At 38.6% G+C, this 16,515-nt stretch overlaps 1 protein-coding gene across 1 annotated transcript in view; it reads right to left on the reverse strand.

Moving 5' to 3' along the window:
* SPTLC3 (serine palmitoyltransferase long chain base subunit 3) overlaps nucleotides 1-16,515 on the reverse strand; it is a 147,370-nt gene that overhangs the window by 62,812 nt on the left and 68,043 nt on the right. Inside the window, exons 5-6 of the mRNA XM_035005830.1 lie at nucleotides 9,218-9,342; nucleotides 377-470 (exon numbers count right to left, since the gene is read on the reverse strand). Coding sequence (XP_034861721.1) covers nucleotides 377-470; nucleotides 9,218-9,342 — 219 coding nt within the window. The remainder of the gene's footprint in view (nucleotides 1-376; nucleotides 471-9,217; nucleotides 9,343-16,515) is intronic.

The raw sequence follows: 16,515 nt of genomic DNA on the forward strand, positions 1-16,515 counted from the left end.
CTGACTATAACATAGAACTTAAGTCTTAAAACTTTCCTAAGGCAGAACTATAGAAAAGGAAGAGTTATAACACTTCTGATAATGAAACATCAGTCTCCTAAGAGATCAGTCATGTCTTCAGAGGCTGCATTGCAAGACCACTAATAACAGTGACATTAATGTGTTTGGGTTCCACTTAGCAATCTAGGTGTTTAAAGCACTTCAACAATTTGTTTCATGTCAGGAGGGGTTAACAAGCCAGTAGTGAATATAAACATAATTGTGTTTCATTAGCCTAAATTCCCAGTTGGAAGAGCAAGGACAAAGCCCCATCAATAATCTTTACTTTCTTCTAGAAGCAAGCAATACATGTTGGGATAAATTCATTGATACTCACTGTTGTGTTTGAAGATCCTTATGGTTGCACCTGAGAGTCGGGCCCCAAGTACAAGAGATGCATGGTTTAACTCATCACTTAAAATGAGGCATCCCTGTTCAGAAAGCAAGCACACAAAACACAGGCCAATAAATAAAATTAAAGAAAAACAACATGTGGGAACAGAAAGACACTTCGAGACCTGTAACACACATCCCCCAAACCCTCTTTAATTTTAAAAGGACAAGTTTTGCCTGATGTCTATGTGGATAAGATTCTGTAGACAATTAGCTGATAAAGATGGGGATTATTTTAAGGGATTACATCTTTAACCATTTGCATTTGATTTTCATCAGAAAAGATCCTTCAAGACATTGGTTAAATGTCAGCTACCATTTTCTAAAGAATTGATCTTTGATAGGAAAGTGGATATACTTTGGGTGGATTGTGGTTTGCTGGGGTTCTTCAATCCTGTGGTGTATTATTTGGGACAGTTTTGGTGCTCTCCCTCTGGAGGGCAGGGGTCTTTTCTGCAGGGCCTTTCAAGCTCTTGTTTTCCTATTCTCATTCTCCTCTGTATTGACATCCTTGTAGACAAAAACATCACTGCTTTCCAGCTAAAAACTTTGCATCTGGAAAAGTGTGGATGGCAATTCAGTCTGAGGCAAGTGAAAAAGATCAATCAAATTTACTGCCTATAAATTATAGTTGTGAAATTAGTTTTCTTTTTTAATTTAAACATTTCTAAATTATAAAATTGCTCAAGTGTACCAAAAATGCAAAGACAAATTATGGTGGCCATTTGTGGCCACCCAGAGTCTTTGAGTTCTTGCTCATATTTTGGAAACTTCACACATGACATGTTTTAAGTTTTGGGGGCAAGAGCCAGCAATATTCTCATACCTCCATACTCTAGATGTGTGTGTATTTATATATTTTTTTAGTGATACCTCATGATATCTCACCCCTAAATTCTTCATCATGTATTTACTGAGAACAAGGACATTCTCTGGCTAAATCACAATGCAATGATCATACCCAAGAAATCCAACATTCATATAGTGCTATCACCTAAAATAGAGCCTGAATTCATATTCCTCCAACTGTCCTAATGATATCAGTGTCTTATAGATGTTTTATTTCCTTCTATTTTTTCAATGCAGAATCCACCAAAAGATCATATATTGCATTTAATTGTCATGAATCAGATTTTTTTAAACCTAAATCTGATTATGACACTTGCTTACTTAAACTGAGGCAACCAAATTCCCCATTTTCCTCAGAAAGAATTTCCAATACTCAAGCATGACCATAGGGTTTTTTGTAAAGTGCCTTCATCTCTAGTCTCTTCTTTTTTTTTTTAATTTTTTTATTGTTATGTTAATCACCATACATTACATCATTAGTTTTCGATGTAGTGTTCCATGATTCATTGTTTGGGCATAACACCCAGTGCTCCATGCAGAACGTGCCTTCTTTAATACCCATCACCAGGCTAACCCATCCTCCCACCCCCCTCCCCTCTAGAACCCTCAGTTTGTTTTTCAGAGTCCATAGTCTCTCATGGTTCGTCTCCCCCTCTGATTTGCCCCCTTCATTCTTCCCCTCCTGCTATCTTCTTCTTCTTCTTTTTTTTTTTCTTAACATATATTGCATTATTTGTTTCAGAGGTACAGATCTGAGATTCAACAGTCTTGCACAATTCACAGCACTTACCAGAGCACATACCCTCCCCAGTGTCTATCACCCAGCCACCCCATCCCTCTCATCCCCCACCACTCCAGCAACTCTCAGTTTGTTTCCTGAGATTAAGAATTACTCATATCAGTGAGGTCATATGATACATGTCTTTCTCTGATTGACTTATTTCGCTCAGCGTAATACCCTCCAATTCCATCCACATCATTGCAAAAGGCAAGATCTCATTCCTTTTGATGGCTGCATAATATCCCATTGTATATATATACCACATCTTCTTTATCCATTCATCTGTTGATGGACATCTTGGCTCTTTCCACAGTTAGGTGATTGTGGACATGGCTGCTATAAACATCAGGGTGCACGTACCCCTTCGAATCCCTACATTTGTATCTTTGGGGTAAATACCCAGTAGTGCAATTGCTGGACCGTATGGTAGCTCTATTTTCAACTTTTTGAGGAACCTCCATACTGTTTTCCAGAGTGGTTGCACCAGCTTGCATTCCCATCAACAGTGTAGGACGGTTCCCCTTTCTCTGCATCCCTGCCAACATCTGTCATTTCCTGACTTGTTAATTTTAGCCATTCTGACTGGTGTGAGGTGGTATCTCATTGAGGTTTTGATTTGGATTTTCCTGATGCCGAGCATATTGAGCACTTTTTCATGTGTCTGTTGGCCATTTGGATGTCTTCTTTGGAAAAATGTCTGTTCATGTCTTCTGCCCATTTCTTGATTGGATCATTTGTTCTTTGGGTGTTGAGTTTGATAAGTTCTTTATAGATTTTAGATACTAGCCCTTTATCTGATAGGTCATTTGCAAATATCTTCTCCCATTCTGTCGGTTGTCTTTTGGTTTTGTTGACTGTTTCCTTTGCTGTGCAAAAGCTTTTTATCTTGATGCAGTCCCAATAGTTCACTTTTGCCCTTGCTTCCCTTGCCTTTGGCGATGTTTCTAGGAAGAAGTTGCTGTGGCTGAGGTCAAAGAGGTTGCTGCCTGTGTTCTCCTTTAGGATTTTGTTGGACTCTTGTCTCACATTGAGGTCTTTCAACCATTTTGAGTCAATTTTTGTGTGTGGTGTAAGGAAATGGTCCAGTTTCATTCTTCTGCATGTGGCTGTCCAATTTTCCCAACACCATTTGTTGAAGAGACTGTCCTTTTCCCAACGGACATTCTTTCCAGCTTTGTCAAAGATTAGTTGACCATACAGTTGAGGGTCCATTTCTGGGCTCTCTATTCTGTTCCATCAATCTATGAGTCTGTTTTTGTGCCATACTGTCTTGGTGATCACAGCTTTGTAATAGAGCTGGAAGTCCAGAATTGTGATGCCACCAGCTTTGCTTTTCTTTTTCAACATTCCTCTGGCTATGCGGGGTCTTTTCTGGTTCCATACAAATTTTAAGATGATTTGCTCCATTTCTTTGAAAATAGTGGATGGTCTTTTGATAGGGATTGCACTGAATGTGAAGATTGCTCTAGGTAGCATTGACATCTTCACAGTATTTATTCTTCCAATCCATGAGCATGGAACGTTTTTCCATTTGTTTGTGCCTTCCTCAGTTTCTTTCATGAGTATTTTATAGTTTTCTGAGTACAGATCCTTTGCCTCTGGTTAGATTTATTCCTAGGTATCCTATATTGTTGGGTGCAATTGTAAAGGGGATTGACTCCTTAATTTCTCTTTCTTGTCTTGTTGTTGATGTATAGGATTTCTGTGCATTGATTTTATATCCTGCCACTTGACTGAATTCCTGTATGAGTTCTAGCAGTTTTGGGGTGGAGTCTTTTGGGTTTTCCACATAAAGTGTCATATCATCTGCAAAGAGTGAGAGTTTGACTTCTTCTTTGCCGATTTGGATGCCTTTTCTTTCTTTTTGCTGTCTGATTGCTGTGGCTAGGACTTCTAATACTATGTTGAATAGCAGTGGTGATAGTGGACATCCCTGCCGTGTTCCTGACCTTAGCGGGAAAGCTCTCAGTTTTTCCCCATTGAGAATGATATTCACTGTGGGTTTTTCATAAATGGCTTTTATGATATTGAGGTATGTACCCTCTATCCCTATACTCTGAAGAGTTTTGATCAAGAAAGGATGCTATACTTTGTCAAATGCTCTTTCTGCATCTATTGAGAGGATCATATGGTTCTTTTTTTTTTTTTTTAAAGATTTTATTTATTTATTTGAGAGAGAGAGAATGAGAGAGAGCACATGAGAGTGGGGAGGGTCAGAGGGAGATGCAGACTCCCTGCTGAGCAGGGAGCCCAATGCGGGACTCAATCCCGGGACTCCAGGATCATGACCTGAGCAGAAGGCAGTTGCTTAACCAACTGAGCCACCCAGGTGCCCCTCATATGGTTCTTGTTCTTTCTTTTATTAATGTATTGTTTCACATTGATTGATTTGTGGATGTTGAACCAACCTTGCAGCCCAGAGATAAATCCCACTTGGTCGTAGTGAATAATCCTTTTAATGTACTGTTGGATCCTATTGGCTAGCATTTTGGTGAGAATTGTTGCATCTATGTTCATCAAGGATATTGGTCTGTAATTCTCCTTTTTGATGGGGTCTTTGTCTGGTTTGGGAATCAAGGTAATGGTGGCCTCATAAAACGAGTTTGGAAGTTTTCCTTCCATTTCTATTTTTTGGAACAGTTTCAGAAGAATAGGTATTAATTCTTCTTGAAATGTTTGGTAGAATTCCCCTGGGAAGCCATCTGGCCCTGGGCTTTTGTTTTTTGGGAGATTTTTGATGACTGCTTCAATTTCCTTAGTGGTTATAGTTCTGTTTATGTTTTCTATTTCATCCTGGTTCAGTTTTGGTAGTTGATACATCTCTAGGAATGCGTCCATCTCTTCCAGGTTATCTAATTTGCTGGCATAGAGTTGCTCATAATATGTTCTTATAATTGTTTGTATTTCTTTGGTGTTGGTTGTGATCTCTCCTCTTTCATTCATGATTTTGTTGATTTGGGTCATTTCTCTTTTCTTTTTGATAAGTCTGGCCAGGGGTTTTTCAATCTTGTTAACTCTTTCAAAGAACCAGCTCCTAGTTTCATTGATCTGTTCTACTGTTCTTTTGGTTTCTATTTCATTGATTTCTGCTCCGATCTTTAGGATTTCTCTTCTCCTGCTGGGTTTAGGCTTTATTTGCTGTTCTTTCTCTAGCTCCTTTAGGTGTAGGGTTAGGTTGTGTATTTGAGACCTTTCTTGTTTCTTGAGAAAGGCTTGTATTGCGAATGTGTATTCTGTTCCTTTGGGATGGAATGTTCTGAATATATCTGTGAAGTCCATTTGGTCCAGTGTGTCATTTAAAGTCTTTACTTCTTTGTTGATCTTTCGCTTCGATGATCTGTCCATATCAGTGAGGGGGGTGTTAAAGTCCCCCAGTATTATTGTATTGTTGTCGATGTGTTTCTTTGCTTTTGTTATTAATTGGCTTATATAATTGGCTGCTCCCATGTTAGGGGCATAGATATTTACAATGGTTAGATCTTCTTGTTGGATAGACCCTTTAAGTAGTATATAGTGTCCTTCCTCATCTCTTATTACAGTCTTTGGTTTAAAATCTAATTTGTCTGATATAAGGATTGCCACCCCAGCTTTCTTTTGGTGTCCATTAGCATGGTAAAATGGTTTTCCATCCCCTCACTTTCAATCTGGGGGTGTCTTTGGGTCTAAAATGAGTCTCTTGCAGACAGCATATCCATGGGTCCTGTTTTTTTTATCCAATCTGATAGCCTGTGTGTTTTGATTGGGGCATTTAGCCTATTTACATTCTGGGTAACTATTGAAAGATAAGAATTTAGTGCCATTGTATTGCCTGTAAGGTGACTGTTACTGTATATTGTCTGTGTTCCTTTCTGATCTATGTTGCTTTTTGGTTCTGTCTTTGCTTAGAGGACCCCTTTCAAGATTTCTTGTAGGGCTGGTTTTGTGTTTGCAAATTCCTTTAGTTTTTGTTTGTCCTGGAAGCTTTTTATCTCTCCTTCTATTTTCAATGACAACCTAGCTGGATATAGTATTCTTGGCTGCATATTTTTCTCGTTTAGTGCTCTGAATATATCATGCCAGTCTTTTCTGGCCTGCCAGGTCTCTGTGGGTAGGTCTGTTGCCAGTCTAATGTTTCTACCATTGTAGGTTACAGATATCTTCTCCTGGGCTGCTTTCAGGATTTTCTCTTTGTCTCTGAGACTCCTAAGTTTTACTAGTAGATGTCGGGGTGTTGACACTTATTTTCATTGATTTTGAGGGGGGTTCTCTGTGCCTCCTGGATCTTGATGCCTGTTTCCTTCCCCAAATTAGGTAAGTTCTCTGCTATAATTTGCTCCAATATACCTTCTGCCCCTCTCTCTCTTTCTTCTTCTTCTTCTGGGATCCCAATTATTCTAATGTTGTTTTGTCTTATGGTATCACTTATCTCTTGAATTCTGCCCTCACGATCCAGTAGTTGTTTATCTCTCTTTTTTCAGCTTCTTGATTTTCCATCATTTGGTCTTCTATATCACTAATTCTCTCTTCTGCCTCATTTATCCTAGCAGCTAGAGCCTCCATTTTTGATTGCACCTCATTAATAGCCTTTTTGATTTTGACTTGGTTAGATTTTAGTTTTTTTATTTCTCCAGAAAGGGTTTCTCTAATACTTCCATGCTTTTTTCAAGCCCAGCTAGTATCTTTAAAATCATCATTCTGAACTCTAGTTCCAACATCTTACTAATGTCTGTATTGATTAGGTCCCTGGCAGTTGGTACTGCCTCTTGTTCTTTTTGTTGAGGTGATTTTTTTCATCTTGTCATTTTGTCCAGAGGAGAATAGATGAATGAGAGAACAAAATGCTAACAGGGTAAGAACATCCTCAGAAAAGATATATTAAACAAATCAGAAAAGACCTGAAACCAGGGGAAAAGAAAGAGAAAGAAAGAAAAAAGAAAAAAAAGAAAAGAAAAAGAAAAAGATAAAAACAAACAAAAACAAAACAAAACAAAAAAACAGAATATGATCAAATATGATCCAACTGGTGCATAGATTAGTGCCACACACTGGATTTTGGGTGTATTTTGGTCTGTTAGAAGAAAGTTCCTCCCAAAATTTTAAAGAAAGGAAAACTTATATATGTACAAAAATAAGGGTTAGTACTATGAAGGGATGGAACATGACTGCAAAGATGAAAATTATAAAAGATTTTATAAAAAGAATTGATAAGACAAGTTAGTTGAAAAAAGAAAGAAGAGGATTTAAAAAAAAAGAAAGGGAGAGAATGTGATCAGGCAGGAGACTAGAACAAAGCCATACACTAGAGATTTAGGGTATATTTTGATATGTTAGAAGAAACTGTATCCCAAAATTTTAATATACCAAAAATAAGGTTAACTACTATGAAGGGATAGAATATGACTCTAAAAATGAAAAATAAAAAAGACTTCTTAAAAAAGGGATTGATAAGATGTTGGTTGAAAAAGGGAAAAAGAAAAAAAAAAAAACCCTTAACTTTGAAAGACTAAAGAAACATGGGAAAAAAGCCATGAATTCTATGTGCCTTATTCCCCTAGCTCCGGAGTTCTGCCATTCTCATTGATTGGTAAACTTGGTCGTGGCTGGCTGTCTTTGCTGATCTTCTGGGGGAGGGGCCTGTTGCCATGTTTCCCAAATGTCTTTGCCAGAGGCGGAATTGTCCCACCCTGGGCTAAGTAATCTGTTTGGATTTGCTCTCGGGAGCTTTTGTTCCCTGCAAGCTTTCCATACAGCTTTGGAGGCCAAGAGTGAAAATGGCGGCCTCCCAATCTCCTGCCCGGAGTAGCTGAGAGCTTGGGGCTCCACTCCTCAGTGAGCCCCCAGAGAAAAGCAGTCAGTCACTCTCGTCTCCACAGTCTCTGGCCGCACTCGTGCTCATCCAGCCTGTGACCGAGCATTTCTATCTTTGGCACCCAACCCCATGTGGAGTCTCCAAACCCAGCAGATCCCTGTGGTGTGCTCCCATGCTGCTCCTCCCAAGGGAGGAAAGGGAGTCTCCCCTGATCTGCCACTTGTTGGGTCCCTGCTGGAGGAGCAGTGGCCCGACTGTGCTGTGGATCACAGTTTATGGCAACCCCGAGCTGAGAGCCTGTGCCTCGGCTCTGTCTCTGCAGCCAGCTTCCCCGCTCCAATACCTGGGAGCTCTGCCACACTCAGGCACCCCTTGGTCTTTCTGTGACCCCGAGGGTCCTGAGACCACACTGTCCTGCGAGGGTTCCACCCCCCACTTAGCCACTGAAGCGACGCCCCTCAGTGAAGCCGACTTCTAAAAGTTCCGAATTTGTGCTCTGCTGATCTATCACTTGCCAGAAGTAGCCAATGGAGGCCCCCTCCCCCGCCATCTATCCTCCCGAATATCGCCTCAGATTCACTTCTCCGCACGTCCTACCTTCCAGAAAGTGTTCACTTTTCTGCTCAGAGAGTTGTTGCTATTCTTTTCTTCAATCTCCTGTTGAGTTCATATGTGTTTAGAATGCTTTGATCCCTATCCAGCTGAATTCCTGGGACCAGAGGAAATTTAGGTCTCCTACTCCTCTGCCATTTTTGCTCCACCCACCCAGATTCAGTTCTTATGTCACCCACTTTGCATAGGCATCTCAGCCTTTCCCAAGAAGAACTTGGAAGCAACTCTTTTGCCCTTCTCCATGTATGTGCCTGGATTTTCTGTGGTATTCATCCTATTTTATTTGGTGCATTGTTTCCCCCCTAGACTGTAAACAACATACATTTATAAGACACAGGTCTTATTCATTTTTGTATGCACTGTATCTTGCTTTATATGAGGACAAAGTCATTTCTCAATAAGTGGTCTGTTGAATGAATAAATGAATGAGTGGCATGGGCAAAATGTTTTGTTCAAATAAATGCTCCATAAGCGTTTTCTACATTGTAAATGAGGACGTGGGAGACTTAAAATTTCATTGATCTTGCTAAACTATCATCAAAGATGAAATTTGACCCACGTCTAGGACTGCAATTCTATAAACAGAATATCTTTATAAACAGATTTGCTGGACTGTTTATTTAAAAAGCTGGACATCCAATCAGATTTTCCTAGAAAAAGGACCTTCTCTGCCATACTTCTAATGAAGGACCTGCTCAGAGTTGTGATTCTTAGGAATAACACAGCAGAAGACAATTATATTAACAAATTCTCACCTTTCCGACTAGTGCAGGGATATTCATTGAGTTAGTTGCAAATCCCATCCCAAAGACCATAGCTGCTTCTACATTCAGGAACTTAGCCACAAGGCTCTCCAATTCTTCATGCTTATCCAAGGTTCCTGCACATGAAATGATGGGATGAGTGCATCTTCTCTTCAACAAGTCTGAAAACTCAAAATCCAGTGCATCCTCATCACCAAAAGACATGTACCAGAGAGTGTGTAGCCGGTATATTTGCCACAGCCACAATCAAGAAACAACCCACATGTCCACATACTGTAAAATGAACAAATTAAATACCTTGTGGAGTTATTTACATAGTGGAATTAAACACCGTAATGAGAAAGAACAATCTATTACCCTACATGACAAAATGAAAAAAATCTCACAAATATGTTGTTGGGTGTGAGAAGTCAGACACTTATACACTCATACAGGCTGGGTCCATTTATATAAAGTTAACAAACAGACAAAACTAACCTATAGTGTTAGCAGTCAGTCTAGTGGTTAATTTTGTTGGGAGCACAAAGAGGACTTCGAGATTCTCTAAATGTTTTGTTTCTAGATTTGGGTGCTGGTTACACAGGTATGTTTGCTTTGTGAAAATCCTTTGAGCTGTAGAGTTAGGATTGGCACATTTTTCTATTTAAATATTGATAATGCAATAAAATCTACAAAAAAATACCACAATTTTTCTCTCCTCTCACCCTACCTCCCTCAAGTGATTAATTAAGTTATAACCCTCTCTGAGGGACCCCACACTTAAATCCAAACAGATCCCATGGTTTCTATAGATAATAGTAAATCTAGTTATAACTTATAGAACCTTTGGAATGTGCTAGATTTCAGAGCCCATTATTTAGATTATCTCATTTAATCTTAAAAGCCCAATAGTCTCATTTAATCTAAAAAGCTCAAAAGTAACATTACTTTACAGATTAGAGAACTGAGGTACACAGAGGTCATAGATAAAAACCAACAGATAATCTGGTCTAACTCCAAAGTTCATGTTTTTACCACTCTGCTATTTTTATATGCTTATGCTCTGATTCCTTCTTATACACTATCTCTATGCCTTATTAAAAGAAAATAATAATGATCCTCATATCTTTCTGTTTGCCATCACTTTAACTTCTAGATCTGTAGTGTCCAATATGGCAGTCACTAGCTACATGTGGTTAGTGCAAAAGAGTTTTAAATTGCATTTAATTTTAGTTAGCTTTAAGCTTAAAAACTGAAGCACTGTAAAATATTTTCCACTGAACACAACTTTATTATTTGTGTAGGATTATATTCTACTTATTTCACTTTAAACACTGAAAATTTAGTGTCTGAATTGAGATATCCTATAAGAGTAAAATATACATTATTTTTTTTTAATTTTATTTTGTTATGTTAGTCACCATACAATGCATCATTAGTTTTTGATGTGGTGATCCACGATCCATTGTTTTCATATAACACCCAGTGCTCCATGCAGTATGTACCCTCCTTAATACCCATCACTGGGCTAACCAATCCCCCTACTCACCTCCCCTCTAAAACCCTCAGTTTGTTTCTCAGAGTCCATAGTCTCTCATGGTTCATCTCTCCCTCCGAATTCCACCCCCTTCATTTTTCCCTTCCTTCTCCTAATGTCCTCCATGCTATTCCTTATGTTCCACAAATAAGTGAAACCATATGGTAACTGACCTTCTCTGCTTGACTTATTTCACTTAGCATAATCTCCTCCAGTCCCATCCATGTTGATGGAAAAGTTGGGTATTCATCCTTTCTGCTGGCTGAGTAATATTCCATTGTATATATGGACCACATCTTCTTTATCCATTCATCTGTTGAAGGGCATCTCGGCTCTTTCCACAGTTTGGCTATCGTGGACATTGCTGCTATGAACATTGGGGTGCATATGGCCCTCCTTTTCACTACATCTGTGTCTTTGGGGTAAATACCCAGGAGTGCAATTGCTGGGTCATAGGGTAGCTCTATTTTTAAATTTTTGAGGAACCTCCACACTGTTTTCCAAAGTGGCTGTACCAACTTGCATTCCTACCAACAGTGTAAGAGGGTTCCCCTTTCTCCACAACCTCTCCAACATTTGTTGTTTCTTTCCCTGTCCATATAAATTATTTTTTGAATGCTTAGTACAACAACAACAATAATAAACTAATGTAAAATAGCTCATCAATATTTTTATATTGATTACATCTTGAGTGGTTTGATATACTTACATCTGAGTATTGGAGTGGTTCTAGAATACTATTTTGGATATTTTGGGTCAAACAAAACATATTATAAAATTAAGTTTACCTCTTTAAACTTTTTTTTTAATGTGGCTACTAGAAATTTTAAATTCCACATGTGTCTTGCATTATATTTTTATTGGACAGTGCTGGGTACATGATACACTTGGCAGAACATAAAAATGTACAAGCGGAGAGATATTGTAATTTGCAGCCACAGAGCATAGAAGCAAATTTAACTCAGATTTAAATTAAAGGAATATTGTTAATATATTCAGGACTACTATAAACATGCTTTTTTCAACCTAAGGATCAACATATTTTACTATACATAGTGTGATACCAGAATTTTATTAAATTGGCAAATTATCTTGCTTACTGTGTTCAAATGGTGAAGGGTTAAACTTGAGAAGGCATGGACTAGTGAGTTCAAAGAGTTATTTTGCATTTGATATGAAAGAGGACATTTCATGGATCATCTTTGTCTTTCCTGACTGGTCGCATTGTCATACAACAGATGGCTGGTGGCCTTTCTTCTCAATCTAGAATCCATTTACCTTCAGATTGTCAGAAACCATAGTAAAACAAGTGTTCTAGCAGAACAATTTTGGTGGGGTGGGGTGGGGAGTTAAAATTTTAAAACTGTCATTTAAAACTTTATTATCTCTGCATCAAAGATAACAGAGAAAAAAGAAATACTAAAATTTAAAGATAAAACACGGGCACATAATCACTCATCAGATTTGTTTTTATCTAATGGAGACTGCATCCCAAAGGGAATGGCCCCAAGGATAGGTAGTGAATAGGCCATTGGCCTGGGCATGACAGCCTTGGGTTCTGGCCTCAGCTCTTCCACTAAAGAGTGGCCTCTAGCTACCTCTCCTCGAAGTTTCCAGGGAGATTGGGAGAGGTGCTGTTTTAGGCTTCCCTGACATTGGGAGTGATCTTTCCTCCACATAGAATGGTCTTCTTTAAGGTCCCACTCATTCTTTGACATCTACCTCATATGATGTCTTTTCTTAGATGCTGTTCTCAGTTTCCCCAGGCAAACTTGGTCATTTTCTTCTGAGATCACATACGCTTCATTACATAATGATTATAACACTTACTAAGTTGAACTTTCATGAGGCCATCTTCTCTACTACAGAAAGAGCCCTTGGGGTGCTGATACTGTGTGTAGGATGTTCATCTTGGCAACCACAGAGTACACCCACAGTATAGTGCAGTACTCACACATAGTAGGTGCTTGTTGAGTTGTATGCTGTCTTTTGATGGAGAAAAAAGATAGGACTAAGCCCAGAGTAGGGGATGTTACAGGGAAGAAGGTCAAGAGGTCACATGATGCTAGGACAACAAGGTGATTAGGTAGTGAGCTCCACCTTGAAAACACTCATACTTGAAGAAGGCCTCCCACAAGGATGGAGGGTGCCCAAATATTGCCACCTTGGTAAATTTCCCCATGAGCCTTTCCTTCCCAGAGAGTCAAGTGACAACTGCGTCTTGGCCCAGTCACCCAGAAATGATGAGTAGAACTTCACAGTGCATATCTGGGATATCTTCCTCCACTTTCATCTTCCCCAAGTCTGCCATCCAGGGGTTTATCTATAACAGATGCTTCATTAAAAGTCCTTAGGATAACGTAGAATGTGTTGTAAGCAATCAAAGAGCCAACTAACTAGTAAGAAGTGGATGTATCCAAGAACATCCTGAGAAAGTGCCCTCTGTGAGTCTTCATCATTAGCCCTGGCTTGTGGAGAGGAAGAAGAGAGGAAATGCTGGTGTCCATATTAGGTCTTCAGATCCAGCCTTCTTCTGGATTTCCAGTGGTCAAGTAGATAGTAAACTAATATTCAAATATACTTTTTTCTATGACCACATGTCTCACAGCTGAGTTACGAGTGGTTTTGCATCTAGGGGCTTATCTTCATTTGCAGAAAATAACAGTCCCCACTCCCAACCCCCATTTTTATAGAATTTCTCTGTTTGGTGTTCACAGCTCAAACTTAGTAAACAGATATGAGAGTCCCGGGATGGTTGGACATTTTCTACATCAGGAAGCCATACCTCTCAAAGTTAGACTGGGCTGTCTGGATGGGGTATTCATTAAGGAATACTGAAAAGTATGGCTCATTTGTATTAATTGAGAGCTGCTTTCCTCCTCCTGCTCTTCACACTGAAGAACTAAAAATGTAGGAAGACCTTGAGGAAACAAAACACTCACAAAAACTTAATGAGCTTGTTTCCTGCAAATATTCAGGCCAGATCCTAATTGGGTGGAGGTGCCTGAGTCATATCAAGCTGCAGTTGGTGGTCTGAGTATTTGAGTGGTTCTAGAAATTATATTCAACATTTTGTCTTTGTTATGTAAATATGGGAATTTTTTTAATCCCAAGAAAGCACAGCTATAATCCGAACCAAAGGTACAAATAAATTCATAGTGATTTTTATTTCTCTTTCTCTCTGACTTTAATATTTTTTTTTTTTTTAGTTTCTGAAGGTCAATAACAGCCACAAACTGGCTAGTGACAATGGATCTCCAAATTGCTATGTTGAGCCTACTTGTTCTCATCCTGGAGGTTTATTTATCAAATGGGATACTGAAAACCTGCTCAGTGGTATTTTCATGTGCCAAACACTGGGCTTGCTGTCATCAGTCAAATCAGTAAAAATCAGATGCAGGAGAAAATACCAATATTATGCTTATGGACTGTATACTTCTGCTGGATTTTTATTGATACTGACTGGTTTATACTTTTTAGTCAGAACATAAAGACTGCTGGCCTTCAAACTGATGCTGACTAATAGTAGAGTGTGGGTGTTATTAACAAGCTTATTTCACCACCACCAATTCTTTCTGTTCAGCACATGTGAAGACTGTTTTCCAAACTGTGACTGTAGTCACTTTTTGTCCAGAATATCCTGTTTGTAGATTATTTCTTAGACTTGATCTGGGAGCAGGCTGGCATTTCATGACTACCTGCCAGCAGACTCACCTGGCGGTTCCAATTGTGCCGTGGATATCAGCCCACATCTGAACCACTTTGCTTGAACTGGGGACGTGGATGTGGGAAGTTAGGGGTAGACATTGACAATGTCCTTGGTCTTCCTCAAGTTGAGGGATATACATAGGTGCCAATGTCAATGAAAGTTAATCTGTATTCTCAGTGTGTTTGGATATAACAAGATTTTTTGTCTAAATGAAGTAGAAGAGACTAAACTTTGATGTACATTGATGTGCACTGGATTTGGAAATCTGGACAATTGCTAATAAATCTAGAGGATTCTTCTTCCCAAGTTGCGAAGAGGCCAGGTACTTATCTACAACAGCAAACATTTTATGGAGGGCCAGAGAGAAAATAGTTCGGATTTTGTGGGCCAGATGGCCTCTGTTACAACTATTCAACTCTGCTACTATAAAGTGCAAGCAGTCATAAACTATTCACAAAAGAATGGCCGTGGGTGTGTACCAATAAAACTTTATTTATGGATACTGAAATTTGAACTCCATATAATTTCACATGTTGCAAAATAGTATTCTTATTTTTATTTTTTCAACCACTTAAAATTGTAAAAACAATCTGTGACCTGCAGGCAGTACAAAAACAGGAGGCACCTGGAATAGTCTGGTGACACCCTGGATGTGGATGGTCTCTGATTTTAGCTATGAACAGTATGGGGTAGTGTCAAGAGCTCTTTAGTGGGAATCAGGAGAACTGGTCCCTAGTTTTGACTTCTCAGCCTACTGACTGCAAAAACATTGATTGGCAGGTTATTAAAAAACTCTAGGGTTCATGTATCTCATATTATGTTATTTGTGTGGGTGAGAAGATGGTGGAAAATCTACATATTCTGAAATTCTATGAGTTTCAACTTTGTTCAATCATCCCAGGTATTACCTTGCTGGCGAGTATTATACTTACATAAAATTATTGGGATATCTTGTTGAGTTGTTATGCTTGCTTGGCTTTGTTGAACCTACAAAGCCAAATCTGCACTTGCAGAAATATCTCTGCTAGTTGCAATTTGGCTGTGCTGTAATTTCTGTCATTGTCAAGCAAAGGGCAATTATCTTGTCAGAACTATAATGGGCATCAGGAAATTGCCAAAAGGCTTTCAGAAACAAAGATATACTTTCATTTTCCTACTCTCAAACAATTCCTCTGAGAGTCTGTTTCCTTTTAAAAATACTCTTAAAGGAAAATAAAGAGGCTTGAGAGAAATAGAATGAAATCTCATTAATCTGAATTTATAATAATTTGGTCAGAAAGGAACTGGCACTGTTTATGAAGAAGAGTTTTGCTGTTGCAAATTAAGAAGGTGAAACTAATTGACGTGGGGATCTTTACAGCTTATTTAATCTAATCCACTGCTTTAGAGTATGTTTATGGCATTGATTTGCATAAAACTGTGTTAATTAAAATTGCTTTTTTTTTTAAAAAAAGAAAAGATCTCTACTTGGTAGCAATTTTTTAAAAACTGCTTATTCTCATAGGAACTTGAAAGCCATAAGATGATACTTACTTGAAATTGCTTTATTTTAGACATTTTGTAGATTCAGGCTGGCCCCCTTTTCAATAGTTCAGACTAGTGATACTGTACATTTCCTGGATCTAGACACAAATATTTGAGAAAGAAACACAGAAAGAGCCTTGCTAATTTGAATGAAATGATAGCAGAAAACTTCATGAAGATAAAGAGGGAGATGAATTATCAAATGATTTAAGACTATGTTCTCAAACTGAGAAATAGAAATTTCAGCAAATTGGTACGTTACAACTAACATAACAATCACATTTGAAACTTGGAAATGGGAAATAATTGCCCATTACATCCAGTCATATCAATTCCTAAGTTAATGTGTCCTTTCCGATGTTTTTAGGATGAAAATATTTGAAGGCTACTTCTGAAAATTGCAATTATAATTTGAATAAATATTCTCCACTAGACAGTTTTGAGGTGTGCTTACTCTTCAGGTTTCCCTGATGAGCTGAATCAAGCACAGTGCTTTCCTTCTCAAAGAAAGAAAAGTCTTCAAGTAGAGATGAGCTTTCC

The sequence above is a fragment of the Mirounga leonina genome, unplaced genomic scaffold, assembly GCF_011800145.1.
Source record: "Mirounga leonina isolate KUSES-001 unplaced genomic scaffold, KU_Mleo_1.0 Mir_150, whole genome shotgun sequence".
Lineage (NCBI taxonomy): Eukaryota > Metazoa > Chordata > Mammalia > Carnivora > Phocidae > Mirounga > Mirounga leonina.